Source organism: Eptesicus fuscus, chromosome 9, assembly GCF_027574615.1.
Source record: "Eptesicus fuscus isolate TK198812 chromosome 9, DD_ASM_mEF_20220401, whole genome shotgun sequence".
Lineage (NCBI taxonomy): Eukaryota > Metazoa > Chordata > Mammalia > Chiroptera > Vespertilionidae > Eptesicus > Eptesicus fuscus.
The window spans coordinates 67742836-67770117 of NC_072481.1; the positions used below are offsets into that span (position 1 = coordinate 67742836).

At 42.7% G+C, this 27282-nt stretch overlaps 1 protein-coding gene across 3 annotated transcripts in view; it reads left to right on the top strand.

The window, feature by feature from the left end:
• The window catches only part of LRRC8D (leucine rich repeat containing 8 VRAC subunit D), a 119953-nt gene extending 104956 nt beyond the window's left edge, over positions 1-14997 (top strand). For all 3 annotated transcript variants that reach the window (XM_054721314.1, XM_028129928.2, XM_054721315.1), the window contains exon 2: positions 11632-14997. In XM_054721314.1, coding sequence (XP_054577289.1) covers positions 11634-14210 — 2577 coding nt within the window. In that variant the 5' untranslated portion in view covers positions 11632-11633 and the 3' untranslated portion in view covers positions 14211-14997. The remainder of the gene's footprint in view (positions 1-11631) is intronic.
• Positions 14998-27282: the final 12285 nt, after the last annotated feature.

Sequence of the window (27282 nt, forward strand, 5' to 3'; positions counted from 1 at the left end):
TAGAATGCTGTTATAGGTCTGGGAGATTTATTCTATTACAGACATTTATTAAGTGCTTGTCCTTTGCCAGGCCTGGGACATGCAGATGCAGATAAAAGAAACTCTCCTCCCTTTAGGTTAGAAATTTAGACCCTGGTGGAGGGAGAAAGGGAGACAGGCAGACAGGGGCAAGGCTCAGGAGCAGCCATTGTCTAACTGCATTCGTTTTCAGTCCTAGACTAGGATCTCCTAACAACTGCCGAGTATTCGGAGACTTTTTAACTAAATTTGCTACTTATCCAAGGTATGTTGTTTTGATATCTGAGTATCTCTTACTAACCCTGAGAAGTTTTTTTGAGGGTTAGTAAGATGAGCACCAGGGCAAGGGACTCAGGTGCTTTTTAGCAATCTTGACAAACCAGGAATAAGGACTGGGAGGCTGTTGGTGGTCCGTATGCAGAGCAGATATCCATAGGTTTCTGTCCCAAAGATATTTGGAAGAGAATGTGGCAAACTCCCCGGGACCATGGGAAGTTGCTTAGGATGTCAGGGAGCTCCATTCCGGTTCACTTTTTTTTAGCCCCATTTCAGACACGTGCCAGTCATACTCTAGAGAAACCATATTAAAGGTACGTCGTAAACTTAAAAAGGAAAATGGTCTAAGTCTTGGTCTAAGATGTTTATCATACAGATGGAAAGAAGCAGGGAATTTAGAAATGCAAAGCTCCTCTTAGAAGTCCCACTGGCTGCCTCGAAAACTGGTTTAAAGATAGTTGGGATTATAAAGGGCTGACCAAAGCTTCCCTGTAAATTTGGGGTGGCTTCTCTGAAGCCTTTGTTTGTTTGTTCGTTTGTTTTTTGGGTGTGTTTTCTTTTAACCCTCACCCAAGGATATTTTTCCACTGATCTTTTAGAGAGAGTGGAAGAGAGAGGGAAAGACGGAGAGAAACATTGATGTAAGAGAAACACATCATCAATTGTTTGCCACCTGCACATGCCCTGACCAGGGCCCTGGCAGGGGAGAAGCCTGCAACCAAGGTACATGCCCCCAACTGGAATCAAACCCAGGACCCTTTGGTCTGCAGGCCAATACTCTATCCACTGAGCCAAACCAGCTAGGGCTTCTCTGAAGCCTTGAATAAGGTCCATTAGCTGCCAGCTCTCTTTTTAGGGGCTAATCAGACCATTGCCTATTAATTCGGTCTGAATATTTCCTCTAGGCTGCTTCCTCAGTAAGGACAGATATGATATTATTATTATTATTATTATTATTATTATTCCCTTTCGTATTTCTAGAACCTGTATCTAGCACATAGAGGATACTTAGTAAATATTTGTGGAAGGAAATGAAGTTTCTAGTAGGGGGTACGCTAAGTGAGATATGTAAGTACTGAAGCATTTGTGTAATTTTGTTGGCCAGAGTTCATGGTAAGGGAATGCTAGTATAACTTGTAGAAGAAACTCTGGTATGTGGCATAAAATGTGGAAGCTATTGATTTAGAGGCTCTTTTGTATTGTTTCATCAATAGGATCTCATTTTCTAGTTCTGAAATGTGGGCCATCACTTTTAGAATTCAGAAGAAAAAGCAAGAACATTCACAACAGTGTATTAACACATTTTTGTTCATTCCTAAGCTGTTTTGTCTTAGATCTACTAAAATGTATTTACAGTTCTATTCCTTAGCTTTGAAGTAAATTTGCTTCCATGAATAGCAGTAATCTAGGGAAGAACCCCCAAATAGGTACTAAAATACAAGCACTAAAATATACTTGTGTGTAAAGCTATTTTTATATTTCACAAGTTCTGAATTTTCTATAGTCCTCTACTTTCAGGTATTGAATGGATTTATAAAAAGCTTTTGAAGATTAGCAAAATGGGTGCATTTTGCCCAACGTGAAATCTGCTTTTGGTAGATTTTTATATGAGAAGTGCTTTGTAAAATCTGGGGTGTTTTTCTCTAAACATTTTTTTCATTATTTTTGAGGTATCGAAACCAAAGTAGTATTAGAAGAAAGCTATTTTTTAAAGTATAATGTCTTATCATAATCTTTCATAAGGGAGTAATACTAGTGAATTATTTCATGTGTATATAGAATTATATCAGCTATAGAATACCTTGCATAATTATAATATCCATAGCTGCTAATACTTATATAATACCAGTAAAACAGAGCTCTTTTGGAAAAAGCTGAATCGTTCTTTCTAATTTTGCATCTGAAGCATTTATTTTTTTACCATATGAATTATTAGTATCTGAATTGACTATGGTGAGTGTGTATGCACATACATGTGTGAGTGTGTGTGTGTGTGTGTGTGTGTGTGTGTGTGTAGTGTGTTTATGCTTATGTTTATATTGAATGTTGAGAAAGGGTTATTTATAGGGATGATGTAATTTATTGCCTTTTTATGAGTTTGTTCTCCTTTGGCTTATTCAGTGAAGGATTTGAGAATTTGATCCTCACCAATCTCTTGGTTCTTCTCCCATTTGCTCAGTTTGTCCTAAAAGGCCGATTTTAGAAAATGAAAATTGGTTTTTGATTGAGTAGGGAACACATACCTATGTAGAAAAATTTATGTATTAGATTGCTTAATCAAGCTATTTGCTTCTTTATAACCTAAACTCTTTTCTTTAACATTTCACAAACCTCAGAGGGAAGGTAGGGGAGGGTGGGAGTAAGGGGGAGAGATCAACCAAAGGACTTGTATGCATGCATATAAGCCTAACCAATGGACACAGACAACAGGGGGGTGAGGACATGAGTGGGGGGATGGGGAGTTAATGGGGGGATAAGGACACATATGTAACACCTTAATCAATAAAGAAATTTTTTAAAATAACATTTCAAAGCCAATTTTTACTTCCTTTTTAAAATAGGGTTATTAAAAGCAACCTCCTCGTGCAGCTGGGACTAATTATTTTTAAAGTTTTAAAATAGGTGATCATATTTTTTCTGTTTAGATGCTAGAATTTTGCTGCATCTCAATAAACTCAATATGTTTTCCAGTGGACACTAAATTACCCAGATTTACACTGCTAGTAACCGTGAGCAAAGAGATTTGAACCCAAGTATCTTTGGCATCAAAAGTTCTCTGCTCTTTCTCGTATAATTTGCCACATCCTGAAAAAACATGATTTTAATTGAAATATTTTTGAAAGAATTAATGAAATTGAACTCACAGTTTCATTGTCAACCATTTATTTCAGGATTACTTCTATGAACATAGTGTTACATGTTAGTTCAAAATTCAAGAAATTGGCCTACTCATCAGTTAAAGACTGAGTAAGAGGGCTTGCTTATCTCCTCAGAGATTCTTTTTCTGCCATCAGAATTCAGCAAAGATCTTGAGGGGGGCCTACTTTGTGTCAGAGCGTGAACTGGGTGTTTTCAATACATGACCCTGTAAGGTGGGTATTGTCAAGATTTTATAGATGAGGCATGCATACCCAGTGAGGATAAGTAAAATGCTTAAAAAAAATTTTCCAGAACCGGTTCAATATAATTATAACAACAAAGCAATCATTTTAAAACATATTAAAACTTAACATGTAGTCTGGCATGAATATCTACAAGCCCTATCTACTTTCACTATCCTATTTCTGTTGAAAAGACAGTTTAAGCAGTAAAATAAAGATTAACATCTAGCTTTTAAATTTTAACAGCTTCATTTAGATAATGGATATACCATAAAAGTGTGTTTTTAGTATATTCATGGGGTTATCCAACCATCAGAGCATCTGATTTTGAACTTGGCTGTTAGTTATTGGTTTATTCCATTATTAATGGCCACACTTTCTGATAAGAAAACAGAATTATATATCATAAAAGAATTTAGATTCAATCTCTGATTTTCTGATTGATCCTTGTCCAGCCAAAGTCCAGTAACTTCCCCCTTTCGGGTCTAGTATAAAAAGCATCCTTGACTTCCTTGAAAAATGTATGCTTACAAGAAAATTAAGCTGGTTTTCACATGTGCCATAGAATGTGAAATCCACTTCCTGGTAATGTAATTCTTTAAGTTCTTTGCAACAGACATATTATAAAGGAGAACCCAAAGAATGTCTGCAGCTAATATATACTAAGTGTGCCTTCCTCGAGTTAACAAAATAAATGAAAAGATACCCTGATAACCATTTATAGTTATTCTGGGCCCTGACTCACTAAAGAGATCCAACCTTAAGATACAGGATTTGGAAAGCTAAATACTGGTCTGCCCTCCCCTTGACTTTCGTGTCAGAAAGTCACTTGAAGATCATAATGTACTTAATATACTATAGTATATGGACATATTTAATATACTTTGTACACGCACTCATACTAGTATACATTATATGAAAAGCAACTTTTATTTTCAAAGTGCTACTGTGTCTTTAATTGAGCTGATGGTTGAAACACCCCCTGGGAGGTAGGAAGTTTTTACCCAGCTTTTGATGAGTCAAATAGGATAACATATATTAATTGAAGCCCCTTATTAGAGATAAGTGCTTGTCAGTGGCTGACATTGTAGAAAAGTACTGGTTTCCTGCCTTAGGGCCCTCCGGCACTTCCTTAAGACTGCAGGTAGATCATCCATGCTTTAGTTTCTATCTATTGATCTACCCACAAAATGTGGTATCTGTACAAGGACATACTACACTAATATAGTGGGTAACGTTAGAATATCCGTTGGATGACTGTGTGATGGTGAGAAGGACTGGGAGATGAAAGGTTCTGTTAGCTCTCTCACTTAATTAGCTTAGGGAGGTCATTTAAGCTGTTTGTGCTACAGGCCTCCTCATACTATTGGGCAACAGTAATGCCTAATTCACTCAGTTTCAATAACACATAATTTCTTTCCTGACTCTATGCCTTGGCATTTGCCATTTTTTTCTGCTAAAATTGTATTCCTTACTTTCCCCGTCACCCCATGAAGATTCCCCCTCCTTCAGGTGTCAGCTTAAAAACCATCTCTCTGTGAAACCCTTCCAGTTACCAAATGCAGACACAGGTTTGCCCAGTCCAATGCCTCTCCTGTACTTTGTATTAACCAGGTCAGAGCGACTTTCTTACCATGTTGGAATAGCACGCTTAACTGCTTTTCACCCCCCATTAGACTGGGGGGCTTGCTGAGGGGAAGGGCTAGGCGACATCATTTCTGTATTCCCCACCATGGCAACCAGCCCATGGTTTTCTTGAGTTCTGAGTGAATATCATGAAAGGTTGTCCTAGGGAAGGTGATGATTACATAACTTAATTCCTTTGTGTCCTCAAAGCTAAGCATTACAGTGAGAAGGTCAGTCCTTCCACAGCCAGCCCTTAATCAACACAACAGCCATTGGATGACTGTGTGGTAGAGAAAAAGACTGGGAGACGAAAGGTTCTGTTAGCTCTCTCACTTAATTAGCTCAGGAAGGTCATTTAAGCTGTTTGTGCCTCAGGTCTCCTCATACTCTGGGCAATGGTAATGCCTAGTTTGTTCAGTTATTGTGAGAATAAGTTGAGATATTTTATAGGAAAGTAATTTGCAAACTTAAAGCACTGCTAACATGACAAGTAAAGAAGAGACGCAGTATAATCTGGTAGAAAGAACGTGTCGTTTGGCCTTAAATGAGATTTTAAGTCCAGACTCCACCACTAATTATTTGACTTCCACAACTTAACTCCTGCGAGCCTATTTCTTTATCTGTCAAGGGAAAGTAATAACGCTTTGGCAGCTTCAAGTAATGTGGTGAAGGTCAGGTGGAATTCAGGCAGAGTTCCACTTGCGTTCCACCTGAATATATTTACCTGTTAGCAGCCGGAGCTTTTGTACCTTGTACATGCATACCTCCGCACCTCTTTTCTGTGACAGCTTCAGTTCCCTGTCCTCCAGAGAGAGCGGGCCTCTTCTCTCGGGCTGGAGGGATAGACAGCAACGGGGAGGCCGCCAGAGGAGGAGCACAGGCTCCCTGACCTGTGACCCCAGCCAGCCTGGGTGTACCTTGGGATGGGGGTGAGGCAAAGCCTCAGTCTGATGTCACAGCACATTTCTAGGGCAGCTGTTTCTGCTGAAGCTTCTTTTATTATATATTTTTTGAAATAATATTGGAGTTAAAGCATACATACTAAAAAAAAAAAAAAAGGCACATAGCCTAAGTGTACAGATGGCATTTTATAAAATGAACACACCCATGTGCATGTAACCAGATCATTGAGTCTCATTGGTGCCCAATATTCCATTTTGTGAATATTCCACATTTTATTTTCTGTTCTACTGTTGATGGGCATTTGGATAGCTTCCAGTTTAGGGCTGTAGCAAATGGTGTTACTGGGAATGCTTTTTACATGGCTTTTGATTAGTATTTGTATTTCTCATGAGTCTATACTTAGCAGAAGAACTGCAGGGTCATAGAGTATGCATATGTGCCGTTTTAGTAGATACTGACCCCAAAGTGTCCCAATATGTTGACACCAGTTCACACTCCCACCAGCAATGTTCAAGAGTTCTGATTGCTCCACAGCCTGGCCAGCACTTGGTATTATCTGTCCTTTTAATTTTAGGAGTTCTGGTGGATTTTATAATATTGTGTGGCGTTTTGGAAATAGGACCATTCCCTCAGCCCCAAAACCTAAAACTAACCTTTAATACATTCATTTTCAGCAATGCAGAATGCACAAAAGCAGGGGATTATATCAGATGTGAAGGTCCTTTTACAGTGGTTGGTACATAGAAGGAAGATGATAAATGATAGCTGCTTTCATCATCACCATCATCACCATCATCACCATCACTAAACGCCCTCTCTGTTTTCCAGGGGAGCGTCGGGCATGGTGTATACAAAGGCAAATAAGACATAGTGTCTGCTCCCAGGGGCTCCAGATCTCATTGAGGAGACCAACATTGGAACAGGTTATTATTACATAGGACGATAGGAGCTTGGAGAAGGAGGCAGTGCTTGAGCTGGAACTTGAAGAATAAGTAAGAGTTGGGCAGAAAGAAAAAAGGGATTGGGCTGGAGGAGATGGCAGGGGCCCGAACCCTTGGTTTGGTGGGGAGTGCAGAGTAGACAGCGTGCTGGAAGAAGGGCCCCCCTAAGGCCGTGGTCTTCAGAAGCTGGGCTCTGTTGTTCTGGCTCTTGACACCTTTGGGATGTGGGGGGCTGAGCTGGCAACTGTTGGGGGTTTGTGAAGTTACAGTACTCTACTACTGTGTTCTCTGCCCCCGTCTTTTTACCTCTTTCTTCTTCGTCTGAGAAGGCCTTTTACCTCTTTCTTCTTTCTCCTCTCTCTCCTGGAAACAAAGCCTGTCCCGAATATGAAGTGTTTGAAAACCACCATCAGAGCTTTGACAGCTGTACAGTGTCACTGGTTACAGGGGCCCCGTATTTTCTCTGCTGTAGGGTTCTTTAGGTATTTGTTTTTATTCTGAGGCCTCACTTGGAGTTTTTATTCTTGTGTGGGCCCAGATTGCTTTGTGGTGGCAATGAAGTTTAAGAAAATGCTCTTCTGCCCAATACCCTCTGGAAATAGTTAATAAATGTTCTTGAGGAATGTTGATAATGATGATGATAATGCTGAATGATTGCCAGGAGTTCATACATTCTTTCATCGATTGTGTCAGGCATTGCTACATAGCAATAAAGGAGAGGAACAAGGTCCTGTCCTCATAGAATTTGTAATCTAGTGGGGGTCAGACAGGTACACAGTTGGTTCTACCACAGAGTGATAAGGGCTGTGATGGGTGGCGGTGCAGAGAAGTACCTCACCCAGACAAGGGGTCAGGGAGGGCTCCTGGGAAAAGCGACAGAAACTTGATATCCTCATCGCGGAGAGTGGGGAGGGAGTGTTCCAGGTAGAGGACACAATGTGTAGGAAGAATGGCTGGTTGGAGAAACTGGAAGAAGTTATCAACCTAGAGCAGGGAGTCTGGAGAAGAGAGGGGTTTTCACCGAAGGACCAGCAGCAGGTGATAGGTGGGTTGAAGGAGATCAAGGCTGGAGGCAAAGAAAGCAGTTATAATAATCAAGGCTTAATAGATAAGTAACCGACATTCTCAGTACAGTGACTTTGGAAATTCCCTGCTCCCTCAGCCTCCAACCCAAACATCCTGGCTTCTCTAGAGCCCAATACAGGTATTAGAAGAGTGAAGAAAAAATCCCATTAGAAAGAAATATGTACTCCCCAAAATCTATTTTTTCCAGCATCCATATTGACGGACCTTTAAAACCGTGGTTCCTGGTGGGACCCTATGAAGTTTCTTTTTTGCAAGGAATACACCTGTGTGGGGTGTGTTCTCCAGTTTCTGTACACGAAGCAAGAGTCATTCTGTAACCTCCGGCTGGGTGCTGTGTTGTACTTCTAGATAAGGACTACAGAGCTCACATGGCACGTGGTGGAACTGTTTCTCATTTAAATTGGCCCACCGTGCATTCTAATAGCCTTGCTTCCTGCTTAAATTCCCAACCCACTCATAAGCAAGATTCCTGTGGGGATGTTATCTGCCACTTACTCTACTGAGGTACACGTATTTCTTTTTCTTTGTCCCTCCTCTATAGTAATTTCTTACAAAGACTGGGTGCCAGGCATTTCACACATAAGCCCTGAAGTCTGGAAATGCAATTCCTAGCAATTTTCAGAAAATATAAGTACAACTCAGTAGTTGTAGTGTTCAGAGTTCTTTCACTTAAACAATAACTTATCATATCAGAATTGCTATTATAATGAAAAAGATATTTGTTGTCTTTTGTTAAGAAACTAGAGGCCCGGTGCACGAAATTCATGCACGGAGGGTTGTCCCTCAGCCCAGCCTGTACCCTCTCCAACATGGGACCCCTTGAGGGATGTCCGACTCCCCGTTTAGGACCGATCCCACCGGACATCCCTCTCACAATCCAGGACTGCTGGCTCCCAACTGCTTGCCTGCCTTCCTGATTGCCCCTAACCGCTTCTGCCTGCCAGCCTGATCACCCCTAACCATTCTGTTGCCAGCCTGTTTGCCCCAACTTCCCTCCTCTGCCGGCGTGGTCACCTCTAACTGCCCTCTCCTGCAGGATTGATCACCTCCAACTGCCCTCCCTTGCAGGCCTGGTCCTTCTCAACTGCCCTCCCTTGCAGGCCGGGTGCCTCCCAACTGCCCTCTCCTGCTGGCCATCTTGTAGTGGCCATCTTATGTCCACATGGGGGCAGGATCTTTGACCACATGGGGGCAGCTATATTGTGTGTTGCAGTGATGATCAATCTGCATATTACTCTTTTATTAGATAGGATAGAGGCCTGGTACAGGGGTGGGGGCCAGCTGGTTTGCCCTGAAGGGCGTCCCGGATCAGGTGGGGGTTTCCTTGGGGTGTGGGGCGGCTTGAGTGAGGGGCCTGTGGTGGTTTGCAGGCTGGCCACGCCCCCTGGCAACCCAAGTGGAGGCCCTGGTATCTGGAATTTATTTTCCTTCTACAATTGAAACTTTGTAGCCTGGAGCAGAGCCAAGCCTGGGGCTCCCTCCGAGGCCGGCAGCCATTTGTGTTGGGGTTATAATTGAAACTTTGTTGCCTTAAGCGGGTGGGCCCGGCCAGGGTGTGCGGAAAGCTTTGCTTCCCCTGTTGCCAGCGGCAACCCTGGCCTGCTCTCTCAAGCTCCATTCTGCCGCCATTTGTTTGAATTTGTTTACCTTCTGTAATTGAAACTTTGTAGCTTGAGTGGAGGCTTAGGCCTGGCAAGGGCAGGCGGAAAGCTTGGCTTCCTCTGTTACCTAGGAAACCTTGCTCTCTGTGGCTGTAGCCATCTTGGTTTGGGTTAATTTGCATACTCGCTCTGATTGGATGGTGGGTGTGGCTTGTGGGCGTGGCTTGTGAGTGTGTCGGAGGTATGGTCAATTTGCATATTTGTCTATTATTAGATAGGATACTATGCACCTGTCCTGTAAAGTACTAGTTGTGTGGGAAAGTTTCAGAGAAAATAAGACATAATATAAAATAGAGCAAGCAGAATAAAAGTGCTAATGCCACCACTCTCCATTTTGTCATTCCAGGAGAGACACCAGTAATCAATCATAATACTGCTTCCCACTGAAGCAAGCGTCAGCCTCAGAATTCTTTTCTACACGGCACTTGGGGCAACTTTTGCCTGCACAGATAAAAATCTATCTTCCGTCCTTTATTCAAAAAATAAGTGCATTCCCAGAACCTTGGGTACTCTCCTTGCTTTTTAGCTTTTTGTTTTATATTAGTTATGTAAATCCTTTGTTATATGGTTATTGGAACCTAAGAACTTTCTGAGAAAGCAGAATGGGGTAATGTTGTTTTTCAAGAAGTTGAAATTTTCAAATTTAAGAAGATATAATTTGTTTTCCATCCATGCTTACAGAAGCCCAGTCCCATTACTTGTCACTATAAGCATTACATTTTTCTTGGTTACTTCCAGAATGATTGTCCTTGTACCATATTATTTGTATAACCAATTTCAGCACTGTAATGCTGGCAGCTGTTAGTAAATGGCACCCACATTTTTTAGTGTCCTGGCACCATAATTCTCTTCATTACGGCTGGGGTCATCAGCTTTGGCAGAGATTAAAGGTCTTATTAGTCCTGACTTAGTGCCATTGCTGATCATTCCATGCCCACCTGTGTCTTTGGCCCTCTTCTCATTCCACATGTATTCCATTGGTGCTACAACAAGGGCCAGAGTTTCAGCTGCATATATTGATAAATCTCAAGTCTCTAGACCAGTGATGGCGAACCTATGACACGCGTGTCAGCACTGACATGCGTAGCCATTTCTGATGACACGCGGCCGCATGCCGAGGATGAAACATTTGCTGCTCCTGAGGATGAAACATTTGCGAAATAATGTTTTTTCCTCAAAGTGACACACTACCCGAGTTATGCTCAGTTTTTTGACGAAGTTTGACATACCAAGCTCAAAAGGTTGCCCATCACTGATCTAGACTAAGCCTCCTCTTACACTCTAATTTCAGCCATCCGTGGGACATTTCCACCAGGGTGGTAGGAGCTAATGTAAAGAGCTAACAAATACTTGGTGGCCAGAGGTTGTGCTAAGAGCTTTGCAATCATGTCTTAATTTAAGCTTTCCAGCAACCCTTGGCAGTTATCATCCCCTTGTTACAGATGAAAAATATAAGGCTTGGAGAATCACACCATTTGTAAGTGGTAGGTCTGGGACTGGTCCACAGGCTATCCAGAGTTTAATGGTATATACAGACTCTTCATTTTGGCTTGTACAGTAGAAATCATCCCACCCCTCTACCTAAGAACTTCAGTCTCAACCTTAAATCAGTCCAGTCCACAACAGATACCATCCTGTTCTCATATCCTTCTTCAAGGTCCAATAAGTTACAGGTCTTCCAATTCTGTCTCCTAAATAAATAGCTCTCCAATTTCTACCCGCTGCTTTCTACTCTAACCACCATAGACCTTGTGCAGACTATCATTATTTCTTACCTAGAAGGCAGTTTACTCCCCCCCCCACACACACTTTTTTTTTATCCTTGTGGGCTAGGAGAAAAGAACTAGTACAACAAACCACAATTTTTCTCAATGATCTTCCTTTTAAGTTCATTTTCTACCATACCTGTCTTGGATAAAAAGGATAAGAAAACTTAGTACGAGCAAGTGAAAGGTTTTTCTCACTTAATGCTTTCACATGCATCTCTGTAATCATGCCTTTTGTTTGCTTGTTTTCTAGGAATGTTTACCCTTGCGGAAGTTGCTTCGCTTAATGACATTCAGCCAACTTACCGAATCCTGAAACCATGGTGGGACGTGTTTATGGATTACCTGGCTGTCGTTATGCTGATGGTAGCCATCTTTGCAGGAACCATGCAACTTACCAAAGATCAGGTGGTCTGCTTGCCAGTATTGCCATCTCCTGTAAATTCAAAGGCACAGACACCACCAGGAAATGTCGACGTTACCACCAATATCCCGAAGATGGAAGCAACCACTGACCAAGACCAACATGAGCGGGTGACAAGTGACATTTCCTTTGACACATCTGCTGTGACACCTGACATACCTCTCAGAGCCAGATATCCTCACCCAGATCCCACAGTTCCAAATCAGGAGGCAAAGAAAGAGAAGAGAGATCCAACAGGCCGGAAAACAAACTTGGATTTCCAGCAATATGTATTTATTAATCAAATGTGTTACCATCTGGCCCTTCCGTGGTATTCTAAGTACTTTCCATACCTTGCTCTTATACATACTATTATTCTCATGGTCAGTAGCAACTTTTGGTTCAAATATCCCAAAACATGCTCAAAAGTAGAACATTTTGTTTCAATATTAGGAAAGTGCTTTGAATCTCCTTGGACTACAAAAGCGTTGTCTGAGACAGCGTGTGAAGACTCGGAGGAAAACAAGCAGAGAATAACAGGTGCCCAGACTCTACCAAAGCATGTGTCCACCAGCAGTGATGAAGGGAGTCCCAGCGCCAGTACCCCGATGATCAACAAAACTGGCTTCAAATTTTCGGCCGAGAAGCCCGTGATTGAAGTCCCTAGCATGACCATCCTGGATAAAAAAGACGGAGAACAGGCCAAAGCCCTGTTTGAGAAAGTGAGGAAGTTCCGTGCCCATGTGGAAGACAGTGACTTGATCTATAAACTCTATGTGGTCCAAACAGTTATCAAAACTGCCAAGTTCATTTTTATCCTCTGCTATACAGCAAACTTCGTCAATGCTATCAGCTTTGAACACGTCTGCAAGCCGAAAGTTGAGCACCTGACCGGTTATGAGGTTTTTGAGTGCACCCACAACATGGCTTATATGCTGAAAAAGCTTCTCATCAGTTACATATCCATTATTTGTGTGTACGGTTTTATCTGCCTCTACACTCTCTTCTGGTTATTCAGGATACCTTTGAAAGAATATTCTTTTGAAAAAGTCCGAGAAGAGAGCAGTTTCAGCGACATTCCAGATGTCAAAAACGATTTCGCGTTCCTTCTGCACATGGTAGACCAGTACGACCAGCTGTATTCCAAGCGTTTTGGTGTGTTCTTGTCAGAAGTCAGTGAAAATAAACTTAGGGAAATTAGTTTGAACCACGAGTGGACATTTGAAAAACTCAGGCAGCATGTGTCACGCAACGCCCAGGACAAGCAGGAGCTGCATCTGTTTATGCTGTCGGGCGTGCCCGATGCTGTCTTTGACCTCACAGACCTGGATGTGCTCAAACTTGAACTGATTCCAGAAGCTAAAATTCCTGCTAAGATTTCTCAAATGACTAATCTCCAAGAACTTCACCTCTGCCACTGCCCTGCGAAAGTGGAACAGACTGCGTTTAGCTTTCTCCGAGATCACTTGAGATGCCTTCACGTGAAGTTCACCGATGTGGCTGAAATTCCTGCCTGGGTCTATTTGCTCAAAAACCTTCGAGAGTTGTACTTGATAGGCAATTTGAACTCTGAAAACAATAAGATGATAGGACTTGAATCTCTCCGAGAGTTGCGGCACCTTAAGATTCTCAACGTGAAGAGCAACTTGACCAAAGTTCCCTCCAACATCACAGATGTGGCTCCACATCTTACAAAGTTAGTCATTCATAATGACGGCACTAAACTCTTGGTACTGAACAGCCTTAAGAAAATGATGAATGTCGCCGAGCTCGAGCTCCAGAACTGTGAGCTAGAGAGAATCCCACATGCAATTTTCAGCCTTTCTAATTTACAGGAACTGGATTTAAAATCAAACAACATACGCACAATTGAGGAAATCATCAGTTTCCAGCATCTAAAACGACTGACTTGTTTGAAATTATGGCATAATAAAATTGTTACCATTCCTCCCTCCATTACCCATGTCAAAAACTTGGAGTCACTTTATTTCTCCAACAACAAGCTCGAATCCTTACCAGTGGCAGTGTTTAGTTTACAGAAACTCAGATGCTTAGATGTAAGCTACAACAACATTTCAATGATTCCAATAGAAATAGGGTTGCTTCAGAACCTGCAGCATTTGCATATCACTGGGAACAAAGTGGACCTCCTGCCAAAACAATTGTTTAAATGCGTGAAGTTGAGGACTTTGAATCTGGGGCAAAACTGCATCTCCTCCCTCCCAGACAAAATTGGTCAGCTCACCCAGCTCACCCAGCTGGAGCTGAAGGGCAACTGCTTGGACCGCCTGCCAGCCCAGCTGGGCCAGTGTCGCCTGCTCAAGAAAAGCGGGCTTGTTGTGGAAGATCACCTGTTTGACACCCTGCCACTCGAAGTCAAAGAAGCATTGAATCAAGACACAAACGTTCCCTTTGCAAATGGGATTTAAACTGAGATAATACGTGCACATCCATGTGCAGGAACAACTTCCTAGATTGCAAATGCTCACGTACAAGTTATTGCAAAATAATGCGTTTTAGGAGTAGACACATCTTTAAAAATAAAACACAGAGAGGATGCATAGAAGGCTGATAGAAGACATAACTGAATGTTCAATGTTTGTAGTGTTTTAAGTCATTCATTTCCAAATCTTTCCTTTTTTTTTTTTTTTTTTTCTTTTGGGGAAAGGGAAGCAAAAAGTATAATCACTAATCTTGGTTTCTTTTTAAATTGTTTGTAACTTGGATGCTGCCGCTACTGAATGTTTACAAATTGCTTGCCTGCTAAAGTAAATGATTAAATTGACATTTTCTTACTATATCACCTTTATTGAGGTGTCTTGATTTACTTTGCTTTAACTCAGACCACTAAAGACATATCAGGTCCAAGCTTTTAAATATAGATTTGCTGAAATATTGATTCCTTTCCTGTTTTAATTTAAAGCACCTCAAATAAGCACTTCTTAAAATATTTGGCTGGCACAGCTGTTTCTCAGAATCCCATTTTATAGATTTTACACTCTCAAAAGTCTAGCATACAATAAAGGTGTGTAGCTTTGTTTATTTTTAAAGACTAAATAATGGCAAAAAATAATAGAAAATAGCCTTCCTCTTAGTAATAGCTGTTTTCCCATAGCCTGGAGTTATGATTATATGGTGCATTTTTCTACCAATAAAATAGGGTTACCAATAAATAGAAAATGTTTTTAAAAAATAAATTTGTCTGATTACAACCAACATAGAATTTTTAATGGCTTAATGATTAACAACCTTCCACTGTCTATCACCTTTTGGAAGATAACACAGAATCAAAGTAAGTCTCATTTAATTTTTTGCCCTGTGTTCGCTGTTGGGGATGGGCGGGAAGGACTTGTACTTCATTGGGTTGGAAAACTCCTAACTTTCCATATTCATTTTAGTGACAGGCTGTATTTCCTGTGTTTGTCTGCAGGCAGGAGGGGTCAGACCCGGGGAAATGCTGGCACAGTGTCCATTTTAATTTATAGCTTTCCTTCTTTAACTTACAAAGTGTCTAAATCCATTTCGGAAAATCAAAAACTTCCCTGCCACCTGTTTAGGTCTTGGTTGGCAAGCATTTCATAGGCCTTTCTGGAGGAGTGTTTTTCCAAGAGATAAGTGTCTGGCACTCTGGATGGCAAAGTAGTATCCTCTCTACATAAGACTCGAGTCACTTAATGAAACACTGGGCATTCTCTTGTCACACCTTACGATGGCTTGAAGGATGTTGCAGGGAATATGAAAAGATGGACTCACAACCCTGCTTTTCTCCCGAAGAACTGAACTCTGGGGCTACCGGCCTGTTGCAAGTGGTGGTGAGCCTTTCCCTGCTGTACAGCTTGTAAGTACTTGGAGAAGTATCCTCCCCAGTGGAAAAGCCTGTGGCTCAATGAGGAACTGACCCAGCATCCTAACCACTCCCTCTCCTGAAAGACTTGAGATAGAGGGAAAGATTCCAAAAGTCCAAGTTTAGACAGAAGGCCATGGTAAATGTGGGGAGGAACAAATTCTCTCCTGTGTATATACCTTTTCTCTCAGCATTCACTAATATAATCACGAGTATTGATTATGCGCCTACTCTATGCCTAGCCAGTTCAAGGAACTGGGGATTCGGTGCAAATAATACAAAATGATTGACTATGATTGTAGCACAGAAGGTTTATAGAATCTGCATGAATGAAGAACAACTGGGATGGGGGCAAAGTTAGTTAAAGAGGGTCTTCAGAGAAGTTTCGCGCTTACAAACTCTGCTGTAAACACTCCTGGCCATGGCCCTCCCACAGCCGTACCGGGCACTGTTCGCCCTGCTTGCTAATGCCAGCACCGGAAATGGGTACAGCACTTTCCGAAGGATGTCACACTGTCTGGCTTGTGAGGTCCCGAGGCCAGAGCTTAGGATCCTGGCTTTACAGACTAGGAGGCTTGTCTTCCTTTCTTAAAACCAGAGCATGTGGTACTTGAAGGGTACCAGTGGCGGGAACCTGCTTGCTTGCCTGGCTTTTCCGAGGGGAGAACCGTAGGAGCCGGAGACTGTGCCACACTCCCAACGCTTGGCCACCGCCAGCTGCCTGTAGGCACCTGTTTTTTAATCAGTACTTGGGGTGCAGCCACTTAGAACGGATTGGTGTTACATGCCTCCAAACAACATCAAGGGGTACCTTTTCTCATACCAAGACTTCTGTGCACCTTATCAGCCCCTAATGATTTCCTTGAACTCTGAAGAGTTCACGGTCAATTGATTTAAATGCCGCATTCCTTGCCACTATTTGCAAGTAGCAATATTCTAAAAGCAGTTTCCTAGGGAATGCTGATTCATCTAACAGACTTTAAAGGTGCTACGTCTTGGGAGTTTCAGCAGAACAGCAGATTAAATTAGGAGCCCAAATATACTGTCCACCCAGGTATCGTCACAAGTTCGTGTTGGCACGGCACGCACCAGACATGGGGGAGACACGGGATGTACACGTTTTGGCTAACTAGTGTTTTTTATATCTTTTTTTTCAAAGGCCCTTGAGCTTCCTCTGAAGAAAATTATTTTCTGGTTTACTTTTTCCTGTTTGACTTTCTTCCCTCAGCGTTCAATTGGCTCAACAGGGAGTATTTTTTTGAACCTAAGCTGAAAGTATTACAGGGACCACATTCTCTGTAGTGGCAATTTAATAACAGGTAGAAAGAGTTCGTTCTCTGTAAGTCCTGGCCTGCAAGTCTTGACCATTTGACCACTTTCTCTGACTGCCTCCCCTGGACTCTGTTTTGACCAGCAACTAAACTCCCAAGTTGCTGATGGCAGCAGACTCCCAAGTGCCCTTGAGACCGACGCCCTGCGGTTGTTCCCTTTCACCTTGCTGAATAAAAGCCAGGGTGCTGTCCTCTCCCTGAGATTGCTGGCAGCACTTGCGTCAGTAATTCATTCCAATAAAATGGTCCCTTTATCAACTGAATCTCCAAACAAAGGCTGTACTAACAAAAAGCCCCTTTCATGAAAAGAAAAAGGAGGGTAAAAAAAAAAAAGAAAAGAAAGAAACCCTGGAAAACAGTTTTTAAATGTCCTCTAACTTGTGACTGCGACACAAAGAGGTGGCCCCTTTGTGGCCCGGGTGGGCCTGGCCAGCTGTGGCTCTCCTAGGGCACCGGCACCAGGTGTTCAGAGTGGTGTCTGCCGCAGGGGAGGGGGCAGAACAGCAGGCCACAAACCCTTGCCTCCAGTCAGGCCTGGCCTGGCCACAGTCACGCTGCCAGCAGGGGGAAAAGCCCCTTAGCTCACAAATCTAAAAGGTCCAAAGTAGAGTATTTTTCCTGTCTTCATCCTTCTGACCCTGAAAATACAACGTATAAATGGTCACAGGCAAGCATCGTCTTGTGGAAATGCACACGATTTTTTGCTTAGTCAATCCTTCAGGTTTGGTATGGGTTTTTTAATCCTTGCCCGAGGATATGTTTTTGGGTTTTGTGGGGGGTTTTTATTTTGTTTTTCTTATTGATCTTAGAAGCAGAGAGAGAGAGAGAGAGGGAGAGAGAGAGAGAGAGAGAGAGAAACATTGCTGTGAGAGAATGATCCATTGCCTCCCATATATACCTCAACCAGGGGTAGAACTTGCAACCTAGATATGTGCCCTGACCAGGAATCAAACCCTGTTGGTGTATGGGATGCCACTCTAAACAACTGAGCCACCGTCCAGGTAGTCCTGCAGGTTTTGTCTATCTGCTATCCCCTCCTGCTGTGGGGCCCCTGATGGTTCCAAGTGCCTGCTGTCTCTATATCTGTCCTTTCTTTAAGATTCCAGGCTCTGGAGCCAGTGTCTGGATATGAATCCTGCCTCTGCCTCAGCTGTATGACCAAAGCAAGCTACTTCTCCAAGCCTCAGTTTCATCTGTAAATGGCCATAATAATAGTGTCTACCTATGGCATGTTTTGTGAAGATTGAATGAGGTGATTTAGTTTAGGTACTGTGCCTGGCAGATAGTAAGTACTCAACAACATTCTGCTGTAATTTTTTTTTTTTACCCTTGACTCTGACAAAGTGTTATCCTGGCCTCATGTGCACTCTCTCATTCCTTGGCCATGGCATTTTCAGTGGACACTTAGGAGCACAGAATAAAATGTGTATAAAATAAACCATTACTCGGGGCTAGACGTAGCCATGTGACTGAATTCTGGCCCAAAGAGTGGGAATAGAAGTGGAATGTGCAATTTCTGGATCAGGGCCTTAAAGGTAAGGGCATGCTGTCCCCTGCCTTGTTCCTGCTGGTCAAACTGCAGAGAAAGAAATGAATCCAGTGCGGACCGGGCATGGCCCAGCAGCAGAACAGAAGCAGCCCGGGCTCCTGACAACTTCCAGGAGCAAGGTTACATAACGGCCATAAACTATCTTGTTTACGCCTCTTTTTAAAAATATATATTGTTATTGATTTCAGAGAGGAAGGTAGAGAGAGCGAGAGAGAGAGAGAGAGAAACATTAATGATGAGAATCGTTGATTGGCTGCCTCCTGCAGGGATCAAACCCACAACTCGGGCATATGCCCCGCCCGGGAATCGAACTGAACTGTGACCTCCTGGTTCATAAGTCGATGCTCAACCACTGAGCCACACCGGCTGGGCTGTTTATAGCTCTTGATGAGGGGGCTCTGATACATTCAAGTCCTAAAGACTTGCTACTCAAACTGCCCTGCAGGGCCAGCACGTGGGGGCTTCTTAGAAAGGCACAATCTCAGATTCCGCCCCAGACCTAATGAATCAAAGTCTATATTTTAACCAGGTGATATGCAGGTAATTTACAGGCAAGTTAAAATTTGAGAAGCATTGTCCTAAATAACACAGGTATGGACCAATCAGCTGGTCATCGTCAGGAGCTGGGACTAGGAAGAGGATGTGCTGGTGGCCAGTGTTTTCACCACCATTGGTTTCTGCCACTCCCATCAGCCTCTTGCGGAGCGCTAGTTGGGGGAAGAATTGGGGTTTTGCTGGTGCTTGTGGCTTAAACCAACTTCCATGTCCCTCTACTCCTGTTTGCTCCTGCTGGCAACCATAACAACCTCAGGAAGGAGGGGTGCCATTGTCCGCTGCTCGAAGAGGTGGTAGTGATATATATCATTCTCCCAGGATCCTGAGGCTTCGAAGGTCCTATAACTGCCCTAATGACATATGCACTGTGCTGGGCCCATAGACACCCTTCACAAGTCTGGGCAGCTAGACAGCCCCATTTCATTGTTTAACCTTCAGGTTGAGTCTGGGTAAGCTGCTCCAAGTTCACTCAACCATGGGATAACCTGCCCATTTCAAGCCTTTTCAGAATGTCCCTGGAAACTGCCAAATAGCCTGGCATGAAGTAGTTGACTGGAATAGTTTCTGGGGAAGACCTGCCCAAAGAAATCACCTAGGTGTTAAGCCAAGCTGTATAGATAACTGTCAAGAAATGTATTTCTTTCAGTTTGCCAGTGGAAAACTATAAGTAGTAGCCACACAATTCAGTACTTTAAACTGCAGGACTGCCTGGATGGAAACCTCTTCAAGATGGATCTCCAACAGTTTACCCAAATCTTGCCTGCACCTTGGGCCTGCTGGCTATCTGGCTTTGGTTGCGGTGAAAATAGCTGGTCACCATCCGGATAGTAACCCTTCATCTTCTTGAAGGTGGTGATGAAATCGCCCATCCTCTCCTGTTCCCCATGATGTGGTGAGGTTATGTCAGCGCAGTGCCTAGAGTACCCTGGAGATGAACGGCGTGTAACTATAGTTTGCTATTAGTTTATCATCACAGGAGGCAGGGAATTCAGTTGACGACAGTGTTTCCATCTCTGCCTGAGAAGTAGCTGCTGGGTATTCAACACCACACCTTCCACTTACCAATTCTTACTGTTTTAGGGGATTCTGCTTCAGGTTTCCTTTTCTGAAGGTGGAAGAAGACCTTAGAAAGTTGATAGGACAATATAATAGGTCAGACTATGCTACATGGGCACTTGGCTTACTGGGAGGTGTGAATGCTCCCCATATTACAGGTGAAGAAACTGAGGTTAGGCAATCTGCTAAGGTCACCTAGGCAGCAGGAAATGGGGCACTGCTAAATCGGTATTTAATCTCATCCTCACAAGACCACTATGAGAAAGGCATTAGCCTCACTGAAGTGATGAACAAACTGACTCAGAAAGGATAACTCGTACCTGGTTCCACACTGTAACCAGCAGATACAATCTCAAACTCAGGCGTGCCTACAACCAGACAACTACAGGACAGCAGGCTGGTGCCCTGTCAGCAATTCAGAAAGAGGTTTTGAAACCTATGTTGAGCCCTAGTCGTTTTGGCTCAGTGGGTAGAGTGTTGGCCTATGGACTGATGAGTCCGGGGTTTGATTCTGGTCAAGGACACATACCTTGGTTGCAGGCTCCATCCACAGCCCTGGTTGGGTGTGTGAGGGAGGCAACCAATCAATGTTTCTCTGTCTCTCCCCCTCCCACTCTCTCTAAAAATCAGTGGGAAAATATCCTCGGGTGAGGATTAACAAAAACAAAGAAGAAAGAAACCTGTGTTGACATCCAGTTACATAAATCTGCCCCAAGCTAAGATTTTCCTTCCTGCATTAGTATTAGGCGTTTTTGATGTGTCTCAGCATCTGTCCTTAGCGTTACGACTTGTTTTCCTCTGTTAGGCTCTGACAGTCCTGAAAGGGCACTCCGCCCAGGGTAATGTAATTATTTTCCTTCACTAAATGTTCAAGGCATGCCCGCCTTTACTCCTGATCATTTACTCAGAAATGAGAAAGCTCTGTTTCAGCTATTTGATGCAGAGTAAATGGGGGAGAGACATTCCACAGGTCCGAAGGTGGGTGCAGGAGAACACTGGAACATTTGCTGGGCCCTCCAGGCAGATGTGACTTTTCCTGCCAGCACGGCATTTCTGACAGATGCTCCAGCTGTTACCAACCCAGGCAGGACCAGTGCCTGCATCACCCTGGCCTTTATTTTTACTGGATCTCTTTCTCCTTCCGTCGAGGGTCACTGACTCCGCCGTCTGAACTAGGACAATAATCAGATATTTGTGGACTGTGGGTAGAAAGAACCCAGTTTTGCATGGAAGAAGCTGATGACAAGAAAAAACGCAGGAAGTTGAGGAAGCTAACATTCCCACCCCTGCTGGTACCTTTATAGTCCTCTCACCTCCAGGTTTGCATTTCAAAACTTCCAGAATGTTTTGATTTTTCTTTTTTCTTTTTTGGCCTTCTTCCTTCCTTAGTCATTGTAATTTGTTCTAATATTTTACCTAAAGTGAGCTCAATTTGGTGGAGTGAATTTTAACCAAGACATGAATTATCATTTGAAAAGCATTTGTGAACGCGAGTAGAAATTTTTCACAAGGTAACTTCTACAATCAATATAAACAGAAGAGTCTTCTCATTGACCAGGACTAAAATTAGTGTTGGTAGTGACCAAGAAAGTCTTCGGATGGAGCAATAAGTAGCAGCTCAGAGGCCACCTGGAAAAAGGCGGGGATGTTTTAAAACACTGTAAACAGCTATTCTATTATTTACAGAATAAAATTAGCCCAATGGCACATTCTAGGTATGGCCTCAGTTCTTCCACCAGCCGGAGCTGAAGGCGCAGTAAATAACATGTGTGCTCAATTGCAGTGAATCAGGCCCTGGGGCAGTTGCTTTGGGGGGCATTACAAGAGGTAATAAGTTCACTACTCAAATTGAGTTCTTGGTTGCTAAAATTATCCTAATTGTATGAAATTAATTTTCTTGGCCTGAGACTTAATTCCCTGTGTACAAGCAGCCTCCTGCCACCAGCTCAACCACCTGCTCTTTGTCACCGGGACTGAGAAGCTACAGAGTTGGTGGCTGTGGTTCAGGATGGAACTGCCTCACTAGCAAGTCACTTCACGTGGGTGGGTTAATGAAACTATATCCCTCATAGCACAGTTGTCTGGATTCAATGCGTTACCACATATGAAGCACTTAGGACAATGTCTACCACGTTGAGTACTTAATACGTTTCAGTTGTTTTCATTAATGTTTCTTAAGTATTTGGAAAATGTATCCATAGCAAAAAAAATTTTTTTTAAATAAGCCTATTTAAATATAGTATTGCTCTAGAGGTAAGGAAATGAACACTGCCCAAGTAGAAACTAAGTGTGTTGTTCTCCCCTTTCAAAAGCCAGCAAAGCCAAGTTATTGGGAACTTGTTGCTTGTCTCACAAGCAACATTTCATTCATTTATTAATGTGTTTATTTTGCTTAGCAAATCAGAGTAACCACACTTTGTATTATTAAGAACCCCCTTTGGCCCTGGCAGGTATGGCTTAGTTGGTTGGGCGCTGTACACTGAAAGGTTGCTGGTTTGATTCCCAGTTAAGGCACTTGCCTGGGTTACAGGCTCAATCCCTAGTAAGGGGTGTGCAGGAGGCAGTGGATTGATATTTCGCTCTCACATTGATGTTTCTCTCTCTCCCTCTCCCTTTCTCTCTAAAAATAAATAATAATTTTTTAACCTTTTGCACTCGGATGTCGAGTGTGACTCGACATGGTTAGCATGAAAATAAAGAAATCGAGAAAAAAGCAAGCGAGTGCAAAGGGTTAAAAGAATTGTCTTTGCTTCGTTGTGAGTGTTTCTAAGTAGTTCTCTAAACTTGGGTCAGACCAAATGACCCATCTGCCCAAAGGCCTGAAGACAGATTTCCAAAGAATAGCTGCAAGGAGCTCGGTCTTGGACTAATTTATTAGATCCTCCATTAAAATGTTGACTATTCTAGCTGTATAGTGAATAAGGAATTGATTGCTGGTATAGGGGAGCAAACAAAATTATTTTCCCTCTACCTGTATTAGCTTCATTGACCAGGCCCTGTAAATTAGACTGACAAAAGATAACAATGAGAGAAAATTTTTAAAAAGTTTACTAACAAGTACATTGTGCATGCACATGGGAACACTCAGGGATGAGTACTCAAAAGGGTGGTCAGAACGTGTGCTTATATAGCATTTTAACAAAAAGAAAACCAACAATACATTTTAGAGACATGACAAGACAAAGCAAAAGGACTTTGAGGTCTTTGGGGGTGGCAAATTATGGGGAGGCAAATATATGGAGAAACTAATGGCAGATGAGGGTTATTTTTAGCCAAGTTTCTTTTGTAGATTCCTCTGGTGCCATCTCTGAGCTGATAAGGGTCTAGAGTTGTCTACAGTGATTAACTTCTGTCCTTTCTGGTAGAGTGGAGAGACAGGACATCTTTGCAAAGCTACATCCTGCTTTTGGACAAATAGACGTAGGCAGAGAGCTTTTCTTGTATCTGCTTTTTTCTCATTTGCCTTCAGCTTAAAATAATCCTTATGCCAAAGTGACATATTTGGGGATTGCATATTCCACCTCCCTTCACTGGACTAGTCAGTATTTTGTTATTTCTATTTGGTTAACTTGAAACTTGTACTAAGACTGGTCATTGGGGTTGAAAATATTCAACCTTTTCAAATCTATTCAAGAAGATAAAAAATCATCTCTATGATTACAAATAGTTGGTCATTTCTTCCTTTAAATAATTCATTTCAAATATGAATATTTATTTTTAAAATACCTGATTTGAAAATGCCAAGTTTATGTCTAAGGGGATGGTCATTTGAAAGGAAACATTCTGTTCATCAGGGTTAGTTAGCTCTTCTAGGACTTAGGAAAAAGGTGGGTACTAGTATATATACAATGTTTAGGAAACGCATATGTTGGCCATAGCACAGCATATTGCGCTTTGAACAGAATGCTTATTTTAAAAGTACTTTTCGTCCAGGTTTGCATTGAGCATCTTTGTTTACCCATCTACCCCTTTGCCAACGAGAGAAGAAGAAGAAAAAAAAAGGTGAATAGAGCTTTTACAAGGTAACACAACTCATACAACCTTTCCATTGCACTTTTAACTCTGTTAGTCCCAACCCACACCTAGATATAAAGGATGATGAGATATACACAGTTATCTGAGAGCCTGTGAGATCTCAACTTGACTTGAAAGTTCAGCTCAATTTGTTACATTTTTAAAATTAGAAACAGACCATGAGATGTGCAGGGCTTAAATACAGCAGACTTTTATTGTTTTATTACCTCAAAGATCAACCCTCCACTACACCCACTCTTTGTTTGAAAGGTTCCCTTTAGAATTCATTGTACCAACAAAGAAGGGGGAATGATAATGGGAAGACTGGGTGCAGAATAATAGGGAGATTGCTCAGGCCAGTTCACTCATTTCTTCGAGAAATAATATAGCTCCTACCTTCTAGAAACTGGGCAATATGCTAAGTGCTGCAGTAAATCAGAAGTATTTGAATTGATTCCTATCAAGAAACAATTCCATCCATGCAGTGTTTTCTGTCCTTGCTGCACCCTCTGCTCCCTTCCCTCACCTCTGTCCACAGAGGTGCCATACCTGTGGGAGAGCAGTCAAAGAGCACGGACCTCAAAGAATCCAGGGCTGTGACATGTTGAGACCTGCCCTTCTAATCAGCTACATTCTCTCCCCTTTACCCTCTTGGTCTTCTATTTCCTCTGTGCCCACATGTTGGCATTAAAGGACACAGCTTGCCCTTGTTTGCTTATACTTATGGAATCTTCAAAGTGCTCTGATGTCTTTTTTCTAATTATAAAAGTCACACATGTTCATCGTTACATAAAAGTCAAGTATTACAGAAATGCGTGTTCTTTGAAAACATGTCACTCCACCCCTCAAAACCCTACACAGACTTTGCTTTTGTTTTAAATAAAAAGCAAAGTCTTTAAAGGGCCTACTGATTTGCCTACTTCTTACCTCTCTTCCCCATGTCCCCAGTTCTACCCTCACTTACTGGTCTAGCATCACACCATTCCAGCTTCCCTGCACATCTGTGCCTTTGCACAGCTGTTCCTTCTGCTGGAATGTTCTCCCTCGGGTATCTGCATGGCTTCTGTCTTAGTCATCTCGGCTGCCATAACAAAATACCATAAATGGGTGGCTTAAAGCACAGAAATTTATTCTCCCACAGTTCTGAGAGATAGAAGTGCACAATCAAGATTCTAGCCAATTTGATTTCTGGTGAGAACTCTCTTCCTGGTTTGCAGACAACCACCTTCTTGCTATGTCCTCACATGACCTTTCCTGGATGCAACCTGATGACCTCATTTAACCTCAGTTACTTCCTCAGAGGCCCCATCTTGAAATACACTGGGGTTAGGGCTTCAGCACAGGAATTTGGGGAAGACACAAACATTCAGCCCATAGCCGCTTCCTTCTTCTGTTCCAGTTGGCATATCACCTTCGCCGAGAAGTTCTCTGGCCTCCTTTTTGAAACACTGATTTATTATTTCTCATAATTCTGGGAGATAGCTGGGTCCACTGGGGTTATCCATGAGCTGCAATCATCTGGCAGCTGAACAGGGACCAGAGAGTATAAGGTTGCCTCACGCTCACAGTGGTGCTGTTGTCAGGGGCCCTTTCTTCATGGGGTATCTCACTCTTTTGCAGTCTAGTCTGGGCTTCCTCACACAACAGCTAGAATCTTTCAAAAGGGGGAGATGGGAAGCTTCAAGGCCTCTTGGGGCCTGGACTCCAAAGAGCAAGTCAGGAACAGCAGAGTTCATTGCAAGGGGTGTGGACTCAGGATGGTATGACTTGTTAGGGGCTGCAGTTGTCACAATCTGCCATGCCACTCAATTAAAATCACAACTTCACTCTTACTGTTTTCATTGTTGTTATCCTTTTTAACAAATATTGTTATTGACTTTTAGAGAGAGAGAAGAGAGAGGGGGAGAGAAAGAGAAACATTGATGAGAGAGTGAAACATCCAATCGGCTGCCTCCTACACTCCCCATAGGGGATGGAGCCGGAGATCTGGGCCTTCGCCCTGACTAGGAATGGAACCAGCAACCTTTCAGTGCACAGGACAATGACACCCAACTAACTAAGCCACATGGGCCAAGGCCTTTATTATCCTTGTTTTTTTTTTTTTTTTTAATTTCTTTATTGATTAAGGTGTCACATATTTGTCCTCATCCCCCCATTCCCATCCCACCCCTCTCCCCACGCTTGCCCCAATCCCCTGTTGAACTTAACCGTTGGATAGGCTTATATGCATGCATACAGGTCCTTTGGTTGAACTCTCCCCCTCCCCCCACCCTCCCCCTACCCTCCCCTATCCTCCCTCTGAGGCCCGATAGTCCGATCGATGCCTCCTTGATTCTGGTTCTGTTCTTGTTCCTCAGTCTATGTTGTTCATCATTTCCTCTAGATGAATGAGATCAAATGTCACTAATAAGAACTGAATGTGAGACGAGCAATAATATTTATGCTGACAGGCAAATGAATCAATCTGTAGCGAGCTTCCCCCCCTTTATTATCCTTGATTAGCAAATGATAAATTCTACACAAGGTATTTGTCTGTTTTTGTTCACAAATATAGCTCCATCCCCTAGGATAGAGTCTAGCCTATAGTAGGTGCTTATAAGTATTTATTAAGTGATTGAAAACATTAATTTTATTAATTTGGGCATGTTTTTACTGTTAAAAAGCACTTTACCATAAAATGATCTTATCTTACTTTTCACAGCTTCCTCCGACAAGATGTGTATCATTGCTATCACTTGATAGATGAGGAAACCGAGGCCTAGACAGGCTGAGTGACTTGCCCAAGGCCACACCACTGATAAGAAGAAAGCTCTGACTTCATGTCCAAGGCTTTCTATCAGCCACCGTGCAACCTTCCAGGTGAAAAGTACCCTCTGCTTTTTATAGTATTTCCTTTCCCAAGACTTTGAGGAAATAGTTTGGTTACACAACTGGCTACAGGGCAGGCGGCCAAGAGGAGAAGCATTATCTCCCTGAAATCTTCCCATGGAGGCCAAAACCTAAAGGTCTCCATGACACAGAGCTATCAAGACACTGAAAGGCAAGGTTGTTGGGCCTATCTGTATGGACCTTGCTCTGGACTGCACCGCACTGTTTGTGTAGAGTTAAACTTTAAAGCCATGTGTCTAACCAGTGTTTGCCATGTTGTTCTG